Source organism: Lissotriton vulgaris, chromosome 3_1 (genome assembly GCF_964263255.1).
Source record: "Lissotriton vulgaris chromosome 3_1, aLisVul1.2, whole genome shotgun sequence".
Classification (NCBI taxonomy): Eukaryota; Metazoa; Chordata; class Amphibia; order Caudata; family Salamandridae; genus Lissotriton; species Lissotriton vulgaris.
The window spans coordinates 1720140757-1720156691 of NC_141689.1; the positions used below are offsets into that span (position 1 = coordinate 1720140757).

Sequence of the window (15935 nt, forward strand, 5' to 3'; positions counted from 1 at the left end):
TTTCCATTACAGAAAAATAATTTATGTGCCAATATCCCTGGTGAATCCAACTGTATCTTGAGAAATGCCGTCTTCACCAGGAGGCACAGGAGATTTCTTTCAGGGATATGTCAATCATGTACGTCAGGAGACATAAATGATAATTGAAAGGAGAGATACTTTTGCTGAATCAAAACCTCTGACAAATATGAGAATCTGAACATGCAAGCTACAGAAGGATTTGGAACATGTATCCTTGAAACTTTGATCTGTTTTGGATTGATTGGATTCTTAGGCTCATTATTTTATTTCCAGATTAGCCCTGATGAAGTTCAGGGGATAAATCTCTTAGGAACAAAACGTGTTTGCAAGAAGTCTTAATTATTTTATATGGATGAAGAAATTTGACATAAAAAAGGAGTACGAAAGATTCATCTAGGAAACCTGGACGTGAAATCTTTTTCTATACAGGATCAATTTTTATATAAACATGTGAGGATGTGCCGATAGAAACTGTATAACTTGAACCTCCATAGTAGTAACACCAAGGACAAGTGGACACTGAACAACCCAATATTCTATTTCAACACCTAATGAATGTATTGTCACATATTGCTGAAAGTTGCTGCACTTTGGGTGTAGATTTTGTGGAGTGTTCAACATGTAAATTGACGGTTGTAGTTTATATTGCGCAGTCACCTAATTGCCTGAAGTCTGGGAAGATTGTAACAAAATGAATATGCTACTAAATGACTACTGTTTTGCTGTACGTCATATTAAAACTGCAAAGTGCAACATTACCATGGACTCTATGCCTTACATAGGGGACTGATTCAAGCATGTGAATCCAATTAGGAAAAATTATACTCTAAAAGTAAATAAGAAACACACAGGTGAGGGGATGTGAAAGGCAACATTTTCTGTAATATTGTACTTGTGCCAACCCCTTTCACATATTATCTTCTACAATAACTCACCCATTTGCTAAAGAAAGAAAACATGTGTCACTGATCCACTTTAAATGAAACCTATTGTGAATAGAGAGGCATCGTAGTGTGATTACAGCTCTTCTAAGATGCATATCCTTGATTAAGGTCCTGATCATTGGGGCAGATTGCTGCAGTTGGGGTGAGGTAGGAATAATGAGTGGCTTTGTCACCATTTCTCTCTTGTAGGCTAATGGGAAAAGAACTGACGATACGTAGGGTCTATGAGGATGACAATTCTAATGCCTGCAAAAGAGTAACTGTCATAGCAGGAATAATGGTTGCTGGCAATCTAGATGACGCCTCGGCGTTGTTTAGTCTGGACAACTTTTATTGCTGCAGTGGTGCGTTTACTGACAGGGAGTTGTATGTCTCATAGTATTTTTGTTTTTGTTTCATTTGTCTGCATGACAGATGACTGCAGGAGTGTTGTTGTGCAGAATGCTCTAGTGTCAGTCACAGATTAAGTGCATGTGATGCCATCACCAGAATGCTGGAGCTAAGGTGAAGAGAATGAAGAGAATGGAGGCAGTCTTATGCAGATGCTCCCAATAGAGAAGCCTTCATACAGATATCCCTTGGATAACTTATAATTTAAGAGTGACCTGGGCCTTCTCTCCTGAGAGATGTCCCAGGTTCCTCCACTCTCAGATGTGTTTTAGTGAACCAAACCTCATTTTCTCTCTAGGACTACGGCGAATATAAGCGAAACCATGAGAGAAATACAATTTCAGATGGACTACCAGGATTCCACCCATTGAGCAGCATTGAGGAAACAGATTAAATCCATTGTTTCACTGAAATGATAGCGGAGGTTTATTGAGTGCAAATGGGAAAATGGTGGTGAAACAGTTTGTAGAAATTAATGGATAAGGGTCTTAACGGAGACCACCCATTTGCACATTCACCCATAAATTCAGTAGTCATATAGAAGAAATATATTTCTATAGTGAATTATGGGCAGGCGGTAAAATCTGGTGAAGTAGGTATGTTTTCTGTAGGAGCAGTGTTTTAGAAATAAACACAGATTTAGTTATCATACAGCCAATTCAATAGAGAGAATGGACAAGTGTTACCCACATTATGGGTTGCATAACAGAGGATAAAAGGAGATATGCAAATAATGTTTCGTTACATGAGAGCCTATGACCTGCAAGTTCAGCTGCCTGTTAAAGTTAAATAAATAAAAAAAGTTTTACACCAAAGTTAGAAGGCCTGGCCAGTTGTTTATTGGTGGGCATAATGTGTTCAGCAATTATGTTTTTCCCATCTTACACAGAATGGACACATATTTATCATGATTTTTCAGAATTAGACAAAAAGGAGGCACTATACCCATATGTACATTAGGAGAATCAAAGTACCTGCCATCTGAGGTTGAGATAACCTTATTTGTAAAACTCACATTGAATTTCCAATTGGGTCAGGTTGACGTATCCAAAGCCATTTTGCTGAGAGAGTGAGCACCCCCATCCTTGGTTAGTAGCATTCCAGCACCAATAAGTACATGGGACGGGGTGTGATTCAACTGCACTATTTAGAAAGCCTTGATACTGCTGTAAACAAGAAAAAGAGGAACCGGCTGCAACTGCTAACTTCGCAGCATGCAGAAGCAGGATGGGAACAGCGTCAGCCCCGCACCCACATTATTAGTGAGCAGGAGCTACCTCAAAAATCACCACAACAAAGCTATTCGAACTTGAAATCACTTGTTTTTTGACAGATGATATTTAGGAAAAGTCCTTTCATGGGGCGGATCTATGGCATGATTGACTGACTTTAGACAGCACAATTTAAGTTTGACAAAGGTCTTTAGCTTTGATTTCTTGCCACCTCAAGCATGAAACAATCAAAGCGTTAGACATTGTGGCTAACCGAAAGGTTCTTACAGGAATAAACCTCAAATAGAAATACAGTCCAAGTTGTGGCCAAGGGTACAAAAAAGAGCTGGCACCTACAGTCAACTGTTTCTTATGTTTACAAAAATTAATTATCTGGTGGTCAGCCAAGCACAAAGTCGGTTTTCTTGGAGGACTGGTGAGACATAGAAGCTCCAAAGCCTAGATCACTCAATATCATGAACGATTATCTGTGTGATGATACATCTAGTTGGTGTCTGGATATATTCCATAGACCAAGGGTAAAGCCCCCAATCTCAAAAGGATACAAGCAAACAGTGATTGGAACACTAACACCTCACATCGACTATGACGTCAGTTCATATACATAACATTCAAATAACATACTAGACACAACATTTTTAATCATATTTTTTTTCTTTTTTGTTTTTTTGTGTGTCTTCCGTATGTGGTAAAAATAACATCCCAGGCTAATAATATTTACCACTTACTGAAGACATAAAAAATGATACCAGAACGAGAGGCAACAAAAACCAAGGAACAAAGGAAACAAGATGAGTCGGGGCTTGCTTGTGCTTTTCTTTTTTATTCTGTCCCCCTTCAAGGGTTACTGACAAGTGTTAACATGTAAGACATAGACAGCCTATTATGAACCCAATTGTGGGGACAGCCAGCACAGAGTGCGGTGCTGGTCTCATTTGAGATATCAATAACATACGATCAGACCTCAAACCAAACCTTTAAAAATGTATTTTCCCTGGACACTCACAGTACAGTTTATTCCAATTATGTATTACTGAATTCCGGCCACTTCCACCACCAGAGCCATAGTTTGAAGAGTTAACTAGTGTCACTATTGGGCTGTAATCTTTCCTTTCAATAAGATAAAGGAAGTCCGTTTTAAAAAGGATGCGGCCTAGGGTGCGTGAAATGTAATTTTGAATTAAACATCTTAGATTGTCACTTGATCTTTATTGCTAAACTAAGCAATATTTTTGTGTTGCATAATTTCCGGAAGAGTTTTGGACCGTGCTCAGTAACAGGAAGCTGGAAAAGGGGTAGCCAGTGAGGTTTTGTGATTCTTACACACCTGACCTCATAATAAGACAGCGTATAGGAAAGGAGATAATTGTTAAAGTGCAAAAATAACACCCATTCAGAAAGTACTTAAAACCTGAATAATACCATTCAATTATTTGTCTAATTCTACACTGGCCTAAATGATACTGGAAAAAGCCCTTGAACATCAAGAGTTGTATTACACCAAGTTATAGGCTCTGAAAATTGGCTCTGTGAATATAACCTTGATTAAATAAAAATGCTGAGGATTCGTGTTTAAGACAAATATGTGAATCAGTATCATTTGAATAAACAAACCTTTAATATCTAAGATTTAAGAAGTGCCAAAATTGACTCAAATCAAGCATTACGACATATGAATAAGCAAAATTAAAATCAGTACACACTCTTTAAATAAAACTATGGCATAAGAAATGCAGATCTTCATTTCTCCTTTTTTAATAATTTTTTTACCTTTGTAAAAGCATATATGATAATAAGCTGGGAATGTTAAGAATTAAAACAGCCTTTAGTCGCTCAAGGTCATTTAAGGCAAGGCTGCTACACAAAAATGAACAATGTTCATATTGCTAACCAGAAAAGGAATACCTCATAGTGCCCACACCGCCATCACTCGCTCCACGTGTACCCACTACATTCACACCAAGAAGACTCATGAGACATGCTTGTGGGAAAACGGTGGTGCAGGTTTATTTGCATACTACAGCAGATAGGTGGGTCATCTTACAGGCGATCCAAGACGGCAGCCCCTCGCTGACCCGCCTGCCTAATTAGCCAATTTGCACGGTAAGTCGATGCTCTTGACGGTGCAATACCTTTAATGGTTATCTCGGTTACTCCCGCCCCCCCTGTCGGGGCGGAGCGATGAGGCACACCCCCGGTCGGTTTAGGCCCCCCGACCGCCCGAAGGACTAACGGGGCGCCGACGTTGCTTCCTGGAACCCCCTCGGCTCCAGGATTTTGGCTCGGGCACCCCTACTGTGCCAGGCAGAGGTATTGCTGTCTCCTTCTGCCGCAGAGGTACCCTTACTGTCCATCTGCTTCCAGATCGCCCTGTGACTCCGCCTGCAACACAAAAAAGACCATTAATTGTTCACACCAACCTGCTGCTCTGCCGCTGGGTCTGGGCCAGGGCGGGAACAGCGCAGAGTAGTCCATCCAAATGCGGCGGAAAGAGGAAGTGTTGAACCGGGCTGGCCTAGATAAAGGCCCTGGGCCCGCCTATCACCTACATGCCGCGCCTGCATTGGCCACCTAGACGGGGGGGGGCGCGCCCTGCCTGTCGCGCTGGTGACGTTCTGCTCGCGAGGCATGTGTCACTAAGACGCTGTCTCGCGTTACCTCCCCTTCGTGTCGCGCGGCCAGCGGCATAGTGCCCACACCGCCATCACTCGCTCCACGTGTACCCACTACATTCACACCAAGAAGACTCATGAGACATGCTTGTGGGAAAACGGTGGTGCAGGTTTATTTGCATACTACAGCAGATAGGTGGGTCATCTTACAGGCGATCCAAGACGGCAGCCCCTCGCTGACCCGCCTGCCTAATTAGCCAATTTGCACGGTAAGTCGATGCTCTTGACGGTGCAATACCTTTAATGGTTATCTCGGTTACTCCCGCCCCCCCTGTCGGGGCGGAGCGATGAGGCACACCCCCGGTCGGTTTAGGCCCCCCGACCGCCCGAAGGACTAACGGGGCGCCGACGTTGCTTCCTGGAACCCCCTCGGCTCCAGGATTTTGGCTCGGGCACCCCTACTGTGCCAGGCAGAGGTATTGCTGTCTCCTTCTGCCGCAGAGGTACCCTTACTGTCCATCTGCTTCCAGATCGCCCTATACTCCGCCACAGCTCTGGATGAGGCCTCCGCCGATGACAGAGTCCCCCACCACCTAGCACCTTCCTCAGACCTAGCACCCGTATCTCAAACGCAGCCTGCTGCTGCCAAAGTTTCCTGTAAGTCAAGGAGAAAAACATCCATCCCCGTCTCAGACAAGTGAACCCCATCCTTTTCATAGTAACCCACAGCCCTGTCTTGTATTAATGAATGCCTAATAAAACCCATACCCCTTTTCTCGGTGAATTTCTGCATGGCCCTGTTCACCCTTCTCCTGCTCTGCTCGATGGCCTGCGGTGACCGCGCTCCTCTCCATGTCCTGCGTGGGACAATCTCTGACCATACCAATTCCGTTGTTCCCAACTCGTTCGCTATTGCCGTGAATTCCCGCTGCATTGTATCCACTAAGGCTCGCCTCCCCCTTGTAACCAGGTCGTTACCGCCCAGATGTACTACTAAAATGTTGGGAGGTCCCCCCACGGCTGCCATTCCCTGCGCCAGTCTACGCTGCAGCTGATCCCACTTCATTCCAGGTGAGCCCATCCATACTATCCGTGTCTTTGGAAAGGCCAATTCCCATTTCCTGAATGCAGCCCATCGCTCGAGTCTGGAGACATACGAATGCCCCATCACCCACACGCAGACGCCGACTGAAAGAAAAGACATATTTGGTATAACGCTTTTATTCTACACTTCACTGCAAACCACACCAAAATTAACACACCAGAATTCAATGGCACCAATACATGTAAATTTGGAAAATCACAGCTCGGCATTGCCTTGCATTGCATTATGGGCGTACATATCTTTGATAACATGCTGATGACCATCTCCCCACAGAATTCAATGGCACCAATACATGTAAAATTGGAAAATCACAGCTCGGCATTGCCTTGCATTGCATTATGGGCGTACATATCTTTGATAACATGCTGATGACCATCTCCCCACTCTTTTGACCCCTTCTTCCCCCAGGCCCGCCTTGTATGCAGCTGTGGCTGCCCCAATCCTGAAAGAATGGCTGGAAAATTTTTTGCCATCCCCAGCTGCTGCCAACCCCGCCTTTGCCAGCACTTTCTCCATCACCTTTTCAAATTGAAACTTAGTTAAAGGCGTGCCATCTGCGTGTATCAAAAAAGGTCCCGCCAGCAGCGGTCTAATTCTCAAATATTCCCGCGCCAAAGACACCGGACAATATCTGGGGTCCTCAAAAGCCCGCAATGTTATCTCTACTCCCCGCCCAGCCTGATCAGTCTTGGATTTGCGCAACCATAAGATCAGGGAATCCCTGGCATTTACATCCATCATGTCCAGTGCCCTCCCCGACCTGTCGTTCTTGGATCGGACCACCAGCTCACTGGTCCGGAATGCCCCAAAGAAGGCCAGGCAGAACGCTGTTGCAAACAGGCGGGCCTCAAAGGCCGAACTGGCCACCTCTGGCATTGTGTCTATCATGCATTTCAGGGTAGGAAAATCTATCCCAGCTCTCTTGTCAGGGCTCCTGATTTCATCCCTCGCCCAGCCTTTCAGTGCCGCCCTAATCCTAAAAGCCCCCGTGGGGTCGTCTTCACCATTCAGCTTAGTATCGTGCCTGAGTGCGGCCAGGTGGCTGCACACCCACGAATGGGATTTGCCGGATTCTTTCGCCCAAACAACAAAGCCTTCAACCTGTCCCATCAAGCCACCCTCCGTCACACCAAGGTACTTCGTCACTGCTTGGAATGTGTCCAGCTGGGATGCATATCTCCTCCTTGTCGATAGCGCTAAGGAACGCTGGCCCATCTGCTTTAAACGTTCCCCCACCGAAGGAGTCGCCAGTACACTGCTGGGAACGGTGTCATCTCCTTGCTTGCCTGCGGCCATGCCTCCCGGAAACGTGACAGCTGAAAGCGAGAGAGAGCATCAGCTGCCACATTCTTGACACCCTCCACATGTCTAGCTCTAAACTCTATGTTGTGGCGCAACCCTGCCCTGACCAACTCTCTCAGTAAGCTAAGGACCAGCGGGCAGTTCGCACTCAGGCCGTTGATCGCCAGGACCACAGCAAGGTTGTCAGACCAGAACACCACCTTCCTGTTGCCCAGTTCCGTCGGCCATAGGTGCACAGCCACCACAATAGGAAAGAGCTCGAGGACCGTGATATTCGCTGTCACCCCTTTCTTACGCCATGCATCTGGCCATTTCATTGCACACCATTTCTCACGAAATATGACGCCAAAACCTACTCTCCCTGATGCGTCAGAAAATAAACAGATGCCTTGGCTGCTCTCCCAAGGGGCCCTCCAGATAACTGTACCGTTAAAATTACTCAGAAACTCATCCCACATGGCAAGGTCAGCCCTCAATCCCGGTCCCAGGCGAACTAGGTGGTGCTTTTTTACAATCCCTGCTGTAGCCTTGGCCAACCTGCGTGAGAACACCTTGCCTGCCGGTATGACCCTTGCGGCAAAGTTCAGTTTGCCTAACAAGCTCTGTACCCGTTCGAGTGTTGCGCTGCCCTTCCCCAGCATTGCTGCAATCTCCTGCCTCAAGTCACCCACTTTGTCAGCCGGTAACCTGGATTGCCCATTGACAGTGTCTAGTTCTATGCCCAGGAATGTTAGCACTTGTGCGGGCCCTTCAGTCTTCCCTGGTGCCAGGGGAACCCCCTAAGCATCTCACAATGGAACATTAATATTTCATACAAGCTGTGCAAATCCTGCTACATAACTAGTCCCCCTTAGAAGGCTAGCGGTGATACTGAATATTACTTGCCCCTTGTAAGTTTGGGAGCGTGTTGGTTTGTGGTGGCGATGAAAACGACCCCATGATACATAGCAAGGCAGTGAGGTAGGTACCACTGAAATATTGTCGTTATATTGTATTAATCACTGACAGAGTTAACTCATTAAGAGTTTCTTTGTAATTGTGTGGGAATTCCCATATCGGCTATACCAATACCATGGGGTGCAGTAATCCTCAGGAGCAGGATTGCCTCCAGATTACAAAATCTTTGTCTCCAAATGGGGAATAGCCATGGAAGTCAGTGTTTCTACACCAATCTCTAACGTTTTCCCTAAATACCAGGCCCTTACAGCATTAAAATTTCCCCAGGTTTCATTTGGCAAAATGTGCCTGAGAAATTCCTATTGTGCAGGTTTTCAGCTAGTACCTTCTTTTAGACTTTGAATTTGCACCATAGTAAGGACGGTATTTTCTGATGTTCTCTCAGCTTCTGGATTCAGTGGTAGAGAACCAGACATTTTTAGAGGAAAGCAAACATGGTCCATATGGTCGCATGTAAGGCAATAGAGGTTTCTCGGTATTGAGCATGTAGGTAACCCTAACGGAGCAGAAGGGACCCAGGACCCTCCTTCATTTGTATAGCTACGATGATAAGTAAGACTGGCAATGTTGCACTCCACGTGAGCAAATCTGACATTCACAATAACCCTTTTGATTTTTATCTATTGCGTTGTTAGCACTTTATATTTTGTACCCCAATTATCTTTTAAAAAAAAGTTGAAACCGAAGGAAAAAGTGCAGTTTCATCGTAACAAGTAAGCATTTACATCAAATAACAGTTCAGAAAGATGTAGATTCAAGTCCCTCTCCTCATATAGATTTGTGATTATATAAAAAACATATAGGAACTATGGAAAGTTGCCTATTTATGAGACACAGATGTCAGCCACAAATCAGACTCAGGTTGCTTCCAAGCTTCTCCCGTTACGGCACCAAAGGAAAAAGGCTTGAAATATTCCAGTCGGTGGCTAAAAAACAAAAAAATGACATTCTTAAACAAATGAACATTTGAACTCAATACATTGACCTTTATGCTTCAAAACTGCACATTATGACAGCTTTTACAAACAGAAGGCATCTCATTAGTCTGAGCAACTGCTATTAAATGGCACGTAGAGCATAGCTCTCATAAAGTGGGTAGAGAGAAAGTTAAAGACATGCTTTGAACTATCAAATACATGCCATAACTGTGGTAAAATATTTGTTTACACCATTCGGCAATGGCTACTTAATTTCACAGCAGAAACTGATACATGAAATTAATTAGGTAACCACTACAATCATTATTAGATTTATTCTCAGAAAATAGTCCTTCAAACAATACAAAATACAAAAAAAATCAGCATAAAACCACATCAATCGATGATAAAATCTCATATAACGGCTCATAAACTCAGTAAACATAAAACATGGAATAAATGTTGAAGCTATGTCTCACCAAATCGATCTACACAGTCTAGCAGATTCTTCTTCTATGAACCCAGTCCTTCACAAATAATTCCCAACGCAACATTACGAATACACCCATTATCCCTCAATATTGGTTTCAACCACTTCTTTCTAAGGCTAGAGAAAGTAGAAATACAAACAAGAAATGTTTCATCCTTTGGGCGCTCAGGCCTAAGTATGTCCATGGTAAAACCAAGGTCCAAACTATTTTGTGACCTGGAGGGTCACACAAAGTATGCCCTCTTAATGACATGGGACTAATGTCATGTCCTGGGTTGTTGAAATGAAGCGGTGGTGGCACCCTACCAATTTTTGTGAACATTCATGAGCAGAGGAGTGTGGACGACTGGCCCCACTCATATGAAGTTCTTTTTAGATGGGACACCCAGACCCGTACACTAACATTCTGTGTGTGTGCTGATTGCATGTATGCATGGTGGATGTGTGGCACCAGTATGGTAGCAAGACTCCATGTGTGATGAGTGTCAGACTGCTGGGACAGTGGGATCCATTTTGAATTGCTCCTTATTTGGCATAGCACAAGGTGATGGAGAAAAAACTTTCCCTAAACAGTGAAAGTGTATTGACTTCCTTCCCGAAGCTGTAAGGTGGAGACTCAGACAAGGAAGTGAGGGACGATGGAGACAAGGCGACCCTTAGACCTTTTAGGAAGGGAATAGCCCATCCACTACACTACCATTTGGTGGAAGGTAGGTGGGAGGCAGTGAGTTTCCGTATTCTGCTGTTAAAGATGTGAAATTTTCAAGGCAAGCCTTGCCCTGTTGTCGGTCCCTGAGTGCTCCTTCAGTAAGGCTGACGATACCCGGCTCTCAAACTAAGTATACAAAAAACATTGAATAAATGTTCAAGCTATGTACCAAATCTATCTACACAGTTGATCACAGTCCTTCTCTTGTCTGCATGGGTTTTTCTACAGTGGGTCACAGAGATTGGAGCAGGCAGCTGTTAGTATGCTCCTTTCATTATTAGTGTTGTGTGGGGAGCTTGCTGCAGAAATGGATGTATTTTTGGCAGTGATGTTGATAAAACTTAATATATATGGCATCTGTTGTAAAGTGCTGGGTAAAACCGTGCAAAATAAAATGCGGATTCTGGCTGTCACCGAAATGTAATCACATTATTTAAGAACTAAGCTTAAAACATTAACATTTGATGGCAGAAAGAGATACAAATCTAGCGACTGAAGTGCACAGCGTGAAGCTGGAAAAACTGGGATGAGTCCCTGCTTAACCAAATTGTGGGATGCTAGGCAAATCAATTATTTACCTGAGCAACTTCTTTTTGTTTGTTATCACATATATGAGTCCCTTCAAATACTTGAGTTCAGGATGTGCGCTACACAAAAACTTGTCTCGTATTTGATTTAATAGATTATAAAGTTGCTCTAAAATAAGAATCTAGGGGGCGTGGCCAAGATGGCGGAGTGAGTGGTCGCTCTCATCGCGATCTCCTCCGAGCCCGGGCCCCTAACCGTCTTCACTGGCCTTGATCTCCCCCCTAGTCGCTAGCAACAGGCGGCGGAGGGAGTGGGGGGCCTCGGTGCTTCGTCCTGAGGCACTTGCAGAGCTGGAGGCGTGTTTGGCGAGCCCCGGACGCCGGGCTGGTGTGGGCCGAGGCGCCGGCCGGAAGTGGACCCGGGCTGGCGTTGCGGAGGGGTTCGGACCCGGTAGGGGCTGTGAAGGAGAAGGCCCGTTCTGCACCGGAGCGGGGTCTGGGCCGGCCCCGGCTGCTGCCTCCGCAAGCTCCGGGTTGAGACCACCAGGACTGGGGGTGATCGGCGCCAGGAGAGAGGCCGGTCCGGGAGGCGGTGCGGAGCCAGGTGAGGAGCCGAGAGGAAAGCTCCGTGTGGCGCGAAGCTGCGCCCCCATCCTGTCTGGCCGGGAGGCCGAATCTGCGGCGGTCCCCCCTCGGAGGCCCGGAGGAGGACTAGTGCCGGTGCACGAGAAACGATCCGGCCAGCAGGACACATCCCTATTTGTAGTGGCGCAGTCGGCCTACGCGAGGCCCCGGCTTGCCCTGCGCTGGGCCTGGGACGGCACGGCCGCAGGCCCCTGGTGGGCGCGAAGATTGTTGCAGCTCACGGAGTCCGGACCTAGTCGGACAGTCCGGGGGGGGCCTGGAGCGGGAGCCGCGTGGTGCGGGGTAGAGCCTGGGCAGCTGGCAGAGACGGTTGGCGAGTCGCCGGCAGCGGAGGTGAGACGGCCTGGGCGGAGGTCAGGACTCATTCCCCCACCCTGATGCCCCCGATGGGAGTATGATGTGACCTGTGGCTGGGGGTCAAAAGACCATGTGGGCCTTCGGCGGGGGACCTGATATAGCGACGCAGCTGCCTCTGGTGCGCCCTATGCTGCGACTATGGTGCCAGGCCTGGTGGTGGTCGTGAGGCGTGTTGCCGGCCATCCCTTCGCACAGACTGCAGGAGGCTGCGAGCCTGAGGGCGGGACCGCCTGAGGGGCCGGTCGGGCCGAAGGTTGAAGTACGACGGGGGGCCCTGGTGTGGAGTGCGGGTGGACCCTAGATTGCGCTACCAGCGAACGGCGAAGCGCTGCTCCTGGCCGCTCCGAGTGGAAGTGGACGGCATCAGGGCGCCCTTGAGGAGGCAGGTGGAGCACAGACCCGACTTGGAGGGCCCGGAGGGATCGCTTTGCTCCGGGTGGACAGTTTTTTGCTCGCGGCCTCTGACAGGAGTGGATCTGGCTTTCGGGGTTGCCCCCCTGGAGAACAATCGGCGCGGGAGTGCCTCGTTGGTGGGCATTGGCATACGCGAGTAGGAGGCCCAGGACGGTTGGTTGGGCCGATTGGCAGGCGGCCAGGTGAAGTGGCAGTTGTTCTCGTCCCTGGTGGGACCTGGAGAGCTTGGTCTGCCGCTCAAGATGGCCGGTAACAAGGGAAGCAAGAAAGGGGATCGTACCCTGCCGGATATGCTGAGCAGGAGCGCCGCAAGGCAGGACAGGGGACAGCATTCCCCGGGACAACCGAGCAACTCACAGGGGGCGAGTGGAGGGGAGCCGCCAGTCACCAGATCCTTTCTTGAATCGCTTTTTGGCACTCTCCGAGAGGACTTCCAGGCGCTGAAGCAGGAGGTGGCGGGGGAAGTGCGAGAGGTCCGGAGGGAGGTTGACGGCCTGGGAGAGCGAGTGGCCTCTGTGGAGGAGGCGGGAAATGCTCAGGCCGAAGAGCTCGCACAGCTTCAACAGGAGGTGATCCTACTTCACGACCAACAAATCGATCTTCAGTCGCATGTGGAGGATCTGGAGAACCGTTCCAGGAGGAACAACATCCGGGTCCGGGGTGTTCCGCTTGCAGAGGAGGGGGAGAACGCGGCGGACTACCTACAGGACCTGTTCAGATACGTTTTGGATGAGCCGACCGACTTCCTTATCAGGATTGATAGAGCGCACAGGGTGGGCCCACAACGTAGATCATCGGCGCCCCCTCCCGACCTCCTAGCCTACCTGCCGGACTACCTCTTAAAAGAAAGAATTCTCCAGGTAGCTCGAACTAAACCTTCTCTGGAGTTCAGGGGCCACCGCGTGTCACTCTTCCAGGATCTTTCGGTGGTCACTCTACAGAAGCGCAAGTCCTTTAAAATTGCCACCGACTTCTTGCGGGAGCACGGTACTCAGTACTCTTGGGGTCATCCGTTCCGTCTTATTTTTCGCTGGAATGGCACACTACATCAGCTGCGTTCCCTCCAGGACACTTGTGCAGTGCTGGGCATCACGGCGACTGATGAGGAGGCCCCTACTCCTCGCCGTAGGCGGATCACCAGAGACGGATGGCAGACCGTCCCTGGTCGCCGACACTCCGCTTCCTCGGAGAGGCCTGATCCACCCACTATCCGGGATGAAATGGACAGCACAGTACGAGACGTTGCCAGAGAAACGGCAGCGGAGGAGGTGGCGTTGACCGCTTAAGGAATTCTCCGGGGGGAGATCGACATCGCTTGATTGACATTGCAGGTTTGGGGGCCTGGGGGAGGGGGGAAAGCGGTAGTTGCGTGGTGGCTGGACGTCCACTTTGTTGATTTTCCATAGACTTGCCTTTATAGGCCGGACATCGACAATGGTTCTTTTTCACTCAGTTTGGGGGAGGGGAGGCTGGGGTTGTGGGAGGGGGTACAGTTTTGTTGGGGCGTGACGGGTGGGGAGGGGGGACAGGTGTTGGGTGTGCAGGGGGGGGGTCGTCCAGTGCATTGTACGGGGGTTGAATATCTCTGCTGTTCCTTTTCAGTTGGTTTTGACGTTGGGGGATGCGGTGTGGATGTTGGAACAAAGAAAAGGGGGCGGTCAATACTTTGGGCCGCCGGCGGACACACTGGAGTCAGCAACAGGTTGGGGTCTGTCGGGACGGGGGGGCTAGGGGCACGTGTGCGTGTTCTTGTCCTTCACCTGGTCTCCGGGGGGGTGGAGGGTACACACACCTCTAACGGCCTTTGCACACCGTGCATACGCTTGCTTGCACCCTGCCCACTATGCCTCCTTATGTTTTTAAGGTCCTAACTCTGAATGTTAGGGGATTGAACAACCCTGTCAAGCGGCGGGCGGTGCTCTCACTGTTAGAAAATGCGCATGCAGACATTTGCCTTCTTCAGGAAACACACTTGCTGGCGCGGGACACACACAGGCTGCGATCTCACAAGTTCCCACTCCAGTTTTTCTCCACTTGCAACACTAAAACTGCGGGGGTGGCGATTCTGGTGGCCAGACACTTTCAGGGGGTGCATCTTCACAAGCTTGCTGAACAGAAGGGGAGGTTACTGGTGCATAGGTTCAGAGTAGGGGGCCTCACTTTCACGATTGGCTCCCTTTACAGCCCTAATGACAAACAGGAGCGTTTTCTACAGTCGGCTGTGGAGGATGTCACCGCTTCGCCAGACCGACACATCATCCTTGGTGGGGATTTTAATATGGTTTTCGACTCCGCAGTAGATAGGTCAGCGCAGCGCTCTCCACAGGTCGGGGAATTCTCGGCCGGCTGTAAGGCACGGCTTGCGGAAGTAGACCTCCTTGACCTCTGGCGTCATCTACACCCCACAGATAGAGACTATTCATACTACTCTCACGCACACAAGACCTACGCACGGCTTGATCACCTTTTGGTTACATCCCCGGTGAAAACGTTGGTCTCATCGGCGGACATGGGAGTGTTATCCTTGTGGGACCATGCCCCAGTTGAAGCCTCGTTGTGCCTACCCCCTATTGCCCCTCCCTCGAGAACCTGGCGCCTTAGGGATACCCTTTTACATCGGAAGGTGGTAGTGGACCGTATCGAGAAGGTTACCCGCAACTACCTGGCGCACAATGACAATGACGACACCACCCGGGCCACACAGTGAGCGGCGTTAAAAGCCGTCCTCAGAGGGGAATTCATGTCGGTCTCCGCGGCCGAAAACAAAGAGCGGCAGGCCAAGAGGGAGGAACTTACCGGTAGGGATCGGGAGCTTGAGCTGATTCATAGAAGGACCGGGGCTCCGAGAATTTGGCGGCAGCTGAAGGAGGCGAGGAAAAGTTTGGCGGCCTTGGACATGGATCGGGCGGAATACGCAGCCCTCCGGCTGCGCCATGCCTTTTACACAGGAAGGGACCGCTGCGGTAGGCTGCTGGCCAATAGGCTCCGGGCCGCGCGGCAGAACCAGTCGGTGAGGGAGATCCTTGACCCTGGTGGACACGTGGAGACGGAGGATGCCCGCATCTCGGAGGTGTTCCGAGGATTCTATGAAAACCTCTACGCCGGGGATCCGCCGGATGCGACGGCCGTATCTTCCTACCTGAACTCGATCACCCTGCCATCTTTAGACACCCTGCAAGCCGAGCACTTGAATAGGGACATCGGAATAGAGGAGGTGGTCTCGGCCATTGCCAAACTCAAACACGGCAAAGCACCGGGCCCGGACGGTTACTCCGCCCTGTTTTATAAAACGTTTTGCACGACCTTAGCTCCT

The 15935-nt window shown here is 48.8% G+C and overlaps 2 protein-coding genes across 2 annotated transcripts in view; both read right to left on the reverse strand.

Moving 5' to 3' along the window:
- Positions 1-2171: 2171 nt before the first annotated feature.
- LOC147728360 (UPF0462 protein C4orf33 homolog) overlaps positions 2172-15935 on the reverse strand; it is a 112372-nt gene continuing 98608 nt past the window's right edge. Inside the window, exons 6-7 of the mRNA XM_086962161.1 lie at positions 8374-9489; positions 2172-4535 (exon numbers count right to left, since the gene is read on the reverse strand). Of these exons, the coding sequence (XP_086818287.1) occupies positions 9384-9489 (106 nt within the window). The 3' untranslated portion in view covers positions 2172-4535; positions 8374-9383. The remainder of the gene's footprint in view (positions 4536-8373; positions 9490-15935) is intronic.
- Positions 6413-8668, reverse strand: LOC147728361 (uncharacterized). Its single transcript, XM_086962160.1, has 2 exons — positions 7662-8668; positions 6413-7620 (listed from the first exon to the last, which is right to left on the reverse strand). The coding sequence occupies exons 1-2, from the start codon at positions 8245-8247 to the stop codon at positions 6641-6643; spliced, it is 1566 nt and encodes a 521-aa protein (XP_086818286.1). The 5' UTR covers positions 8248-8668; the 3' UTR covers positions 6413-6640.

Excerpts from the sequence above, each read along its gene's own strand:
- LOC147728361 (XM_086962160.1), bottom strand. The coding sequence starts at position 8,247 with ATGCTGGGGAAGGGCAGCGCAACACTCGAACGGGTACAGAGCTTGTTA. Across the intron at positions 7,621-7,661 it reads TAGAGCTAGACATGTGGAGG|CTGTCACGTTTCCGGGAGGC; the intron begins GTGTCAAGAATG and ends TCTCGCTTTCAG.